Below are 11,464 nucleotides of genomic sequence, written 5' to 3' on the forward strand. Positions count from 1 at the left end.
AATCGAAATTAGAGACAGAACTACTTGAACCTAAGACGAAAGTGCTTTCAAGAATGTACAACTTGTTGCTCAAATGGAACACTCAAGATGAGATAGTTAAATCAGCCATGATAAAATGGGCACAAGACATTGGGTACAACATTATGTTTGAAGACTGGGAAAGGTTATGGACCACCGGTATGAAATTCACGGCATGTAATGCCTTGAAAGAAAACATTATGAAAATGATATACAGGTGGTACATGACCCCAGTCAAACTTGCAAAGATATATCATCTGTCTGACAATAAATGTTGGAAATGTAAGGAGGCTGAAGGAACATTCTTTCACCTCTGGTGGACATGCCCGAGGGTGAAGGCCTTTTGGGAAATGATTTATAATGAGTTGAAAAAGGTATTTAAGTATACCTTTCACAAGAAACCAGAGGCCTTCCTCCTGGGCATTGTGGGCCAGAGAGTGTCAAAGAAGGATAGAACCTTCTTTTTATATGCAACTACAGCAGCAAGAATCCTTATAGCCAAATATTGGAAGGCACAGGAGCTACCCACGCTGGAAGAGTGGCATACGCAACTGATGGACTATATGGAATTAGCCGAAATGACCGGCAGAATCCGAGACCTGGGAGAAGAGGCAGTGGAAGAGGATTGGAAAAAATTTAAGGACTATCTACAAAACATTATAAGCTATATGAATGTTGAGAATTTGCTAAGTTTTGGGAAAAACATGCTTCAGTATTGAGATTTGAAAATGGTGGAAATTAAGTTATGACAGTGAAAAGTCTAAATTTTAGAGTATATAATTAGGTGAAAGCACAAATACGCATGAAACAAGGTATCAATTTGCTGTTTATTTTTCTTTATTGTGAAGAATGCAGGGGTGGAAGATGTGGGGAAGTCCAGTAGATTATGAAAAATGATCTGGAAATGTGAATTTTCTTTCTCTTTTTTAACTTTTTCTTTCTTTCTGTAAAATCGCTTTTGCTGTGTTATTGATGAAGTATCGGACCTTGGAAAAAAAGCAATAAAAAATATTATTACCAAAAAAAAAAAAAAGTTCGCAACGGTAACGCTTGCACAGGTTCGCTAGAACCTCTATAATAATTACTCTCATAATTTCCCCTTTTATTCCCTCTTAAAATACAAGACACGACACAGTCTTTATAAAAGAGTTTACTCACGTTCTGTTCACAACATGATCCCAGAAGGCAGACAGCTTAAAAAGGTAAAATACACTCAGAATCTATCTTGTAGTAAGATAGTCCCGTCCTCTCTTGGCTGAGAGCCAAGAGGGCATCCTTGGATGTTTCCTCATCGAAGGAAGATGGCAGAGAGAGAAAATGGCTGGCTGCCCTGTGCCTTTATCATTTACCTGCACAGGTGAGGCCACACCCACCTCTGGTCACATGCGGAGGAAGTCCGTCCCCAGGAAGTTTACCTGCTTGCTACACTGACATCCCTCCCCATGTTCTAACATGTACACTCTAGGAATGTTGTCATTGACTGCTCCTGTGTTTACATCCCACAACATAGCTGTAAGCACTAACCTGCTTAGCAGACATGCTAACAATCCTACTGTTCAGGATTGGAAAGCTCTGAAGCACATAGGCCGCTATTTGAAACAGACTTTGCACTACAGGCTGAGGTTCACCAGTCAGAAGACTGGAGGTCTTGAAATCTTTGCAGATGCTAGTTATGGAAGTGACACCACGGATGGTACAAGCACTTCTGGAGTATGCTACATGTACAACCACTGTCTGTTTGGTTGTGCAAAAAGCAGATGACAGTAAGCCTAAGTTCCTGTGAAGCAGAACTCAATGCTTTGTCATTTTCACTCATGGATTGTGAATGGTTGATACAACTGTTTCAGGACATCAGAGTTTCTGTGAAATGTCCTATACAAGTGTATCAAGACAATAGATCCTGTTTGGCTTTGCTGAACTCAGAGAGTTGCAAGCAAAGAACCAAGTACTTGCAGATTAAGCTACATCGTGCAAGAGAGTGTATTCAGAAAGGACTCATTCAGGTGTCCTACATGCCAGGAAATGAAATTCCTGCTGATCTGTTGTCTAAGGTTGTTAACAGAGAACAACTTAAGGATTACGTACAGAGGTTGCAATTGGGTTGAACCACAGGTACTACAGGTTACACGGAAAGGGGGAGGATGTTAGGATATTTCCGTTCCACCTTAAACAGGGAGCAGGCTGTTGTTTGAGTCACAGTCTGCTTACTTCTGGCTCACAGGAAGTTTATGTTTTGTATATAGCTTTTGTTTCTCTCTCTGTGCCTGAACACGCAGGCAAGCAGTCATGTTTTTTCTTTGTTCTGACCAATGCTGAATAAAGTTGTAAATAATGCTCTCCTGAGTGCATCTTTTGTTGTGCGAACTCTGCAAAGGGCGTGCACAAGTCCTTGGAATGTGGAAAGCTGTTTCTGAGGCTTGTGTCGCTAATTGACTGATACTGCGTTCCTACGGGAGGTTGATGGATCGTCCAGAGTCGACATGGGGGCATGATGGCCTTTGTCTCCCTGGCAGTATCCCAACAGGGGTGACATCTAAACCAGAATGATAACTGCGATTTCTAACGTAACAAAAGGCATTGAGCGCTTCAGCCCAAAAGACTTTGGGCAGATTAGCATTGTGCAGATAAGTTTTAACCCCTGCCTGCAGGTCACGCTGCACAACTTCAACAAGCCCATTTTGCCAGGGACTTCGGGGGCAAGATAACTCATGAGTAGTCCCCTGCGCTTCCAGGAAATTCTCAAAATCCCCAGAAACAAATTCCCCGCCCCGGTCAGTAAACAGGTTCTTAATTGGTTTGTTAAAATGCGTTTTTACCCAGTTGCAAAAAGCTCTGTACTTCTCAAATGCTTGGGACTTCTCAGCTATTGCATAAGTCCAATAATATCTAGTATACTGGTCTATCAGGGTAAGCCAGTACTTAGAACCTCCTAATGATGGTGGGAGTGGCCCAACTAAATCACAATGTACACGCTCAAATGGCTCAGTTACTTTCCTATCTGAGCACCTACCCTTGAGTGCAACCTTAATGTTATTCTTGCAACAGGATAGACATTGCGTAAAGAATTTACATGGTTTTAAGTTTAGGCCATTAATAATATTCTTTGTCTTAGTTACATCAGCAAAATTCAGATGTCCCAGAATTCTGTGTGCTTCATGGGCACACCCAGAATGTGGCCTTACATTCCTCAACCCCTGGCTTGACTGTGCTGCTCTGCAATTTATAGGCAATTGGGAGTAGGTGCGAAAATACAGTCTATATAAACCATCAGATTCCCGGGCATACAATAGACGTTTGTTCCCATCGAAAAACTCACACATTGACTTTAAGAAACACACAGTTATGCCTTGACGAGCAAAACATCTTACTGACAATAAATTGTCCACTGACGGGCAGTAAATGCAGTTCGCTATCGTAATGTTTAAAGAGTCTGCCAAGCGACTGCAAGACTTGTGAATTGGCTAAATGTACATTACGAATTTCCTATTCAAAAGAAATAAACAAGCTTGGATCGTTGCAAATGTGCTAAGATGCTCCAGAGTCCACAATAAAAGATTTCCACTTGGCACCTTTAATTCTTTTACGATCTGTAGTCCGAGCATGAAAAGCTCGCGGCTCGTTTCTGTCTTTATGGTACGGTGTCGGCTGCTGGGCTGACGACCGTGACTGATGAACAGAAACAGACTTGGGAGTACTTTGCTTTCTTTTGGATCTGCAGTCCTTTTGCAAAATGTCCCTGCTTATTGCAGAACCAATAATGCTTTGCAGCTTTAAATGCAGTCGTATCACCACAAGTTTGCATATGGCGTTTCTCATTGTTTCTGGAAATAGGAGTGCTTATGGCACAAGCCTCCCTTCTATCCAACTCACCCATTAATCTTGCCGTTACCCCTTCCACAGTTAATTGTGCTGGTGGAATGGCAGATATCTGGCTAGCTACACCATCAAAGTCCTCATTAAGGGAACAAAGAATGATAAAAACATACTGAATATCAGGTATCTCCATGTCCCTTTGAATTAATTTGCAGCGTATTGCCTCCAGACATCTCAAGTGTGCTGCCAAATCACCACCAGGCTGCAACTTGGTCTGGTACAGCTGCTTGAAAAACATCAAGGCAGACGCTGACTCTTTTCTAATATGCACTGCTGCAGACTGTCCCACATTTCTTTGGCAGTTTTCTTATTTCTTATATAGACTACTTGCTGGTTGCTAACTGCCAAATTAATTATTGCCCTGGCTTTTGCATCTCCTTTCAACCAAGCATTAGTTACAGGGTCAGGAGGGTCATCAGTTACATAGGTCCATACTTCTCTTTTTTTAAAAAGTAATATTTATTAAAGTTTCAAAAGGTACAAAAAACAAAACAAAAAGACAAAGAAAAACACAAAAAAATCCACCTTTAAAATCTCATTTTCAATAACTTCTTTTCACAACTTCCCCTCACCTCCCCTTCTTTTATTCCAGATCCAATTATTTGTTCAACAAGTTTTTATCCCTAATGTCTTAACCTTAATTTGTTAATGTGTTTATTTGTATTAGATTTTAACCCTTAATTCATTATTATATTTAGTTCAGTTTATAAATCAACTTTTAATTTATATACCTTAATCATATGTAAAAAACTTTTTCTAAGGTTGACCCTATTTCCCTTCCACGAATTCCCCATTCTTATAATGATAAACAACATGAAATTTGACACAGCATAAAAAAGATCAGGCCCCCTTTGGATTTCCAAACCCCACCCTTCTCTCCCCGGTTTCAATCCCAAACCATAGTCCATTTAGTCCATCTATTTAGCCTGGTGACCTTATGTCCGAGGCTCTCAAATCTCTCTCAGTCCCTTTCAGCCGGCTTCTTTGAAAGTCCCTTATGATTGACACCCAAACTCGAAGGGGCACTCTCTCTATAATGTCCATGATCCTTCCAGCCAAGCCTACTTGTTTAAAGGTGGAGCTCAAGCTCTGTTTCTTAAATCCAAATATCCCAAAGACTCCAGCTTCCACCTTGGTCGAGCTTGTAGCCATCTTGACAGGCCTCCGGCTCTCGTTTACCTTCTGTGACATTTCGGCCGCCCCTCCTTTCTGCTCCTCCTGTTCAGCAAGTATCTTTTCCTCCTCTTCAGTCTTTGGTTTCTTTTCTTGTCCAGCTGCCTGTGTTTTGAACATCAAGTCCTTTTCCAGCTCAGAAGGTATATTTACTGTTGACCTCGGTTTTGTAGGACTTGTAGACAAAACATGGCCTTGCTCATACATCTTTCGCAGCTTTCCCATGAGAAAGACGACCTCATCCAGATCTGCCAGAATTTTCCGACCTATTTCCATTCTTGTAATATCCGTGAATCCCCTCTAGAGGGATTCTGGTTACTTAGTATTCCTTTCACTTCCAATCCAAAAGTCAAATTTATTTGTATCAATCTTTCTTTACTTTCAATACCTTGTAACGATATGACCGGCTAAACCAAAACTTTCAGTTTTTTCCGACTTTGACAGCTAATTTGACAGCTGTCAAAATCTTCTGTAAACCCTCAGCAGGCTCCTTTCACGGGTTACTCCCGGTCTCAGGAAAAGTGGCACTTAATCAAAGCAAATAAACTCTTGTCCTCCAGCACAGTAACTTAGACTTTTAAATCCGTGGAAATTAATAACTTTTATCCAATCAGGAAAAAAAACAGCTCTTCTCTCAACCTTAGTTGGCAAATCCTTGCTTTAAACTGTTTACAATGGGGGGGGAGACGGACTTCCTTTTTGCACCTCCCCCGCTCGTGCCAGATCCACAAAAAAAGAATAATTTTAGTCCAATTTCCAAAATACTCACGGGTTGTTGTTCTTGATTTTGAGTCCAATTTTTTTAAAGGAAGAAGTCAGCGCTCTCCGACAAATGGCATGCGGCTTCGCTCGGCAGGGGAAGCAGTAGACTCACAGCACCGCGCCACTCCCCATCCCCCGTTCCGTAGCCTTTAAAAAGGCTCATTCGCGGGTTGGGAGGGCGCTAACGGTGCCCGCTGAGTCACCATGTCCACGGGCATCTGCGCCTGTGGTTTTTAAGGGTCCCCGTGTCGCCGGCGCGGCAAGACCCGACCCCTGTCGAGCAGATTCCCTCCGGAGCTCGGAGGGAATCCGCCATTAACCGATTGCGCTAACCCGGAAGTCCATAGGTCCATACTTCTCTAGAGGTCAAAAGCGCCTCCACCCGAAAAGACCATAAACTATAGTTCTCATCTGTTAGCTGTGGGAACACCAGAGCCTTCTCGGCTTCTGGAACCCGGTCAACCATTCTGGAACTCTTCCAGACCCACAGAAACTACACTAACAGGAGAAGGAGTTTTCAAACCTTTCTCAGAGTCCAAAAATATGCAGTCATCCACTCAGCAGCTGGGCCCATAACCAAAGATGTTAGCTATTTGCAGTATAGTAGCACTGCAGAGAGCTTGCTGGGGAGACCATGCATTAAAAAGGGACTCAAAAATAACTTAAACAAGGTTTTAATAACAAAAACAAAAACTCCTTATACACTAAATACATCATCATCAACATCAACAACAACAACAACAACAACAACAACAACAACAACAACAATAATAATAATATCTTTATTGTCATTGCCCCCTCTCGGGGACAACGAAATTACTTGGCTGCTCCAAGTAATTTGGAGTGGTAGGGCACTCCACACAAAATCAAAACAACTATAAAAACACTAATTAAAACAATACAGTATAATACAGCAAGGAAGATTAGATGACTTTCAAATCCCATTCAGGGCTTCCCATTCAGGGCCGAGATCGCTCTGGAGAAGAAGCTGTTCTTAAGACGGCTCGTTCTTGTCTTCATTGTCCTGTATCTCTGTCCCGACGGCAGGAGCTCGAAGAGACAGTGACCAGGATGCGATGGATCTTTTACTATGTCCAGTGCCTTCCTATGGCACCTTGTGGCATAAATCTGCTCTAAGGTGGAGAGTGGGCAGCCAACAATGCTCTCTGCTGCCTTAACAACTCTGCACAACCCCAACCTGTCCCGGGTAGTACAGCTTCCGTACCACACACATAAGCCATAAGTGAGCACACTCTCAATGGCACAGTGATAGAAGGCAAGCAGCAGTTTCTGTGGAAGATGGTTTTTCCTTAGAATTCTCAAAAAGCACAGTCTCTGCTGCGCCTTCTTCACAAGCCCCCTTGTGTTGACACTCCAGGACAGATCAACAACAAACCAGACCCAACCACCAACCCATCCCCCAGGGTAATGGGAGAGCTAGGTGCTGCTCCTTATATACTACACCCAAATGCTGACACAGCCATTCAACATTCAACCATTCAACAGCCAGAACTGAGTTCCAGTGAGTTCTGGCTGGGGAAAAAGCCCTGGGGCAAGCCTAGGGTGGGCCACCTAAGCACAGCTCTCTTGCCCTGCGCCCCTCTGCCACCTTTGCCGACTGAAAGCATGCCAGGTGGTTTTCTCTTGCTGGGCTCTGTGGGACGAGGGCTGACTGTGCATCTCTCTCTCTCCACCTCCTAGGTATCCCAGGATTTCCCCCTTCTTGGGCAGCTGGTGGCGCTCTTGTCCCTTCACCTCACAGACAACGTGAAGGAGATTGGCCTGCAGTCAGCGGAGGCCTTGTACCATCTCCATTACATCATGATAGCCAAAATGGGTGAGGGCGATGCTGGGAAATGGCTTGTTTCTTGTAAGCCGCAGGGTGGGAGGTCTGTAGCCCTCCAGAGGCTGCTCCAACCCCCATCATCCCTGAGTGTTGCCCATGCTGGCTGCTGCTGGGGTTGATCAGGGAGTTCAGGAGGGCCAGAATTCGTGCCAGCACTGGCCTAATGCCAACACCCTGTTGGCCAGAGACGAGAGGGCAGTCTTGGGGGAGGGATTCACTGCTGAAGAACATCAGAAAAGCCTTCTGGCCCAGCCCAGTCCAGCATCCTGTTCCCACAGGGGTTGACCAGATGCCTGTGGGAATCCAGCAAGCAGAATTCAAGCTCTTTCTACTCCTGTACTTTGCTGCCTCTGACCATGGAGGCAGAGCATAGCCATCCTGGCTAATAGCCATGGGTAGCCTTCTCTTCCATGAATTTGCCTCATCTTCTTTGAAAGCCATCTTGGTCCATGGCCATCAGTGCCTCCTGTGGCAGGGAGTTCCAGAGTTTAGCTGTGCACTGCAAGAAGAAGGACCATCCTGAAACTTCAGTTTCATTGGAGGTCCAGTTGTTCTCATGTTCTGACAGTGAGAGAGAAAGCTTTCTCTCTCCACTTTCTCCATGCCATACATTGTGTCTCCTCTTCCTCGCCGTTTTTCTAAACGGAACCCCCCCCCCAAATGCTGCAACCAGCTCCACAAGCACCCCAGTCCTTTTGGTTACCCCCTTCTGAACCTTTTTCCCAGTTCTGAATTATAATTTTTGAGGTGAAATCGATAATTGTTTTTGTTGGTCCCAGTGGGAAAACTGGAGGTTTTGAGCAGGGAGCACTAATGCTGGTTTCTTTTGCATGCATATTCCAAAACCCGACCCTGCTTAGGTAAGGAACTGGAGAAGAGGGGGAATAAAAATAAGAAAGGCAAGATGGTCAGATGGGTCCGAGAAGACTTCTTCATCCCTGGGCCCTCCCTCTTCCACTACAACATCGCAAAAGTGGCCAAGGTAGGGGTGGCTTTTTGTACTCTTTATTGCTAAGACCGCAGCCACTCCCAGTTAGCAAAGATTTGCTCATTCGGGCCAATGGGGCCCTGCCCCACTAACTTCAGCCTGCCCTCAGGCAGCCCACGCCTGCTAGGGATGAGGGAGAGATTCAGAGCAGTTCACACTGGAAGCCAAACTATCAAATCGAGGCTTTCAGAAACAATAGGAGAACTGAAACACAACCTGCCTTTGAAATTCACATGTCCTTGAATTTCGCAATGCCAAACAGTGTGCAAAAAAATACATGCGCGAGCTATTAGTGTAAAAAACATTCAGAAATGCATTGTATTAGAATCAATTGCTCAAAGACAAGTGCCCGGTAGCCTAAACTGCATGCAGAATTCTACTTATTGAAATTCTACCAGGTGCTGGGAGACCTAGGGTTCAGATCCCCACTCAGCCCTGAAACTCACAAGTCAGTCACAGTCTCTCAGTCTAACCTACCTCATGAGACTAAAACGGGGAGGAGAGAGAACCATGCATGGGCTCCTCAGGGCGGAAAAAGAATAGGAAAAGTTGACTCATTTGGTGCATCTTTCACGAGGCACTGCCAAGCCAATGAACTATGCCAACCTTGTGGTGGGTGTTTTTTGTTGTATATTAAGAACTAAGCACACAGCCGGCAGGTTCCCACCCAGTCTGTTTGGCATTGGTTATATAACGGATAGCCACTATTATTCACCCTCTCTGTTCCTGCGAGAATTTTTTTAAAATTTTCTAGTCTGATTTTAGATTGAACCTCTTCATGTTCCAATGTCATAACCAATTTAAGATGTGGATCGAAAATAGCAAGGCGTCACCTGACTTTTAGTTTTGTTTGTTGTAAAATCTTTCAGCTACTTAAATAAACACATAAATAGAATCACCGAATTGTAGAGTTGGAAGGGACGCGGGGGTCACTTAGTTCAACCCTCTCAAGGCAGAGTGGAGATGTCTTTCACTTGGTTTGTGAAGGCACCCTTGGACTACTGAAACGTGGTCAGAGTGTGGAGCAGAAGAAAACTCCCTCTTCTTTCTTCTTTGTGCCAGGCTTTTGGGGAGCACCTCACGCCCAGCCAGATCAATGAAGTCGTGTTGAAGGCGATTGACAACCTGACAGTGGAAGACAGAGCCGTCTCTCAGGCTGCAGGAAAGCTCCTAAGGTCCTTCCTTGAGGAATGCGGAATTGAGATGGAAAACGTAAGGCTCAAAACGGAGGCAGGGGGAGCGGGTTTCTTCTAAATTAAAACATTCTCTTCGGACTTAGAATTAGCTTCTTTCTGGGAAGTAAGAAGGCATTGTGTGGGAAGTAAGAAGAGCCAGTGTGGTGTAGTGGTTAAGAGCGGTAGTCTCGTAATCTGGGGAACCGGGTTCGCTTCCCCGCTCCTCCACATGCAGCTGCTGGGTGACCTTGGGCCAGTCACACTTCTCTGAAGTCTCTCAGCCCCACTCACCTCATAGAGTGTTTGTTGTGGGGGAGGAAGGGAAAGGAGAATGTTAGCCGCTTTGAGACTCCTTAGGGTAGTGATAAAGCGGGATATCAAATCCAAACTCTTCTTCTTCTTCAATTTCCGTGTCTGTGGCTCGCGCCTCTGTTTCCATCCTGCTGCAGTTCGGCTTCCAAAAATCAAACACCCTGTTTTTCATCTCGCTGTCTGCTTTGGCAGTATTTTAATTACATTATTCCACCCTGTTCATTTCAGTGCAAAGGAAACACAATATGGGCAACACTGAGGTCAATTAATAAAACTTTGCTATGATCAAAATGATACCCTCCCAAAACTAACCTACCTATTCCAAACCCTCCCAATCTGGATTCCCCCAACACAACTCCGCAGAGGGCAGAGAAAACTACACTCTTTTATCTTCTCACATAAAAAAAACAAAAATAAGCCCCAAATACCTGACCTCCCCACCTCAGAAGGAGGATGGGGAATCCCCAACATAGAAGCATATTACATTGCCAGCCAAATACTCCATATAATCCCATATATACTAGAAGATGAGACAAAACAATGGGTACACCTAGAGAGGGACATAATTGAAAATACCAACCCCATCCCCACTAATCCCCCTGCCCTACCACCCATTATTCCACCATGCAGCACAAAACCTCCAGATAAAAACCTGGCAAACCAAAGGCTTATATCGCCTAATAGACTTCTGTAAAAATAACAAACCTTTGTCAACACAAGAAATACAAGACAAACTAGAAGACACCCAAATGCCCTGGTTAACACATCCCCAATTACATGCCCTCTTAAACAATCCAACAATAAAATCAGCAGCAACTAGGCCCCTGATAACCTTTGAAAACCTCCTCCTAGCAACAAAGGGAAACGGTAAAGGGATGGTATCCGCAATATACAAAATACTACTCCAAAATCCCACAAACCCCCTAGACGGAATAAAAAAACAATGGGAGAATGACATAGGCTATGAGATTAACCCCACTCAATGGATCAGAATGTGGTCTAAACCCCCCCTTTAAATCCACATCAACGAAAAGAACTCACTCTGAAACTCACCTACAGGTGGTACCTAAGACCAAGAAAACTAGCGCTAATATGCCCAGGAACCTCACCAAAATGCTGGAGAGGGTGCACCTCCACAGGCACATACCTCCACATGTGGTGGGAGTGCCCCCAAATCCAACTATTCTGGACAACAGCCATACGAGAAATATATAAAATAACTAAGCAAGTATTAGACATCACCCCAGAACTGGCCCTACTAAACATCTTCCAAGACAACAATGCCCACTTACACAACAAAGAACTCATAACCCACTG

The 11,464-nt window shown here is 44.2% G+C and overlaps 1 protein-coding gene across 1 annotated transcript in view; it reads left to right on the plus strand.

Annotated features, from left to right (window-relative positions):
* LOC310702617 (maestro heat-like repeat family member 5) overlaps positions 1-11,456 on the plus strand; it is a 41,816-nt gene extending 30,360 nt beyond the window's left edge. Inside the window, exons 10-12 of the mRNA XM_083494474.1 lie at positions 7,528-7,663; positions 8,533-8,654; positions 9,723-11,456. Coding sequence (XP_083350600.1) covers positions 7,528-7,663; positions 8,533-8,654; positions 9,723-9,914 — 450 coding nt within the window. The 3' untranslated portion in view covers positions 9,915-11,456. The remainder of the gene's footprint in view (positions 1-7,527; positions 7,664-8,532; positions 8,655-9,722) is intronic.
* Positions 11,457-11,464: the final 8 nt, after the last annotated feature.

This window comes from Podarcis liolepis (genome assembly GCF_965112155.1).
Source record: "Podarcis liolepis genome assembly, chromosome: 3".
NCBI lineage: Eukaryota > Metazoa > Chordata > Lepidosauria > Squamata > Lacertidae > Podarcis > Podarcis liolepis.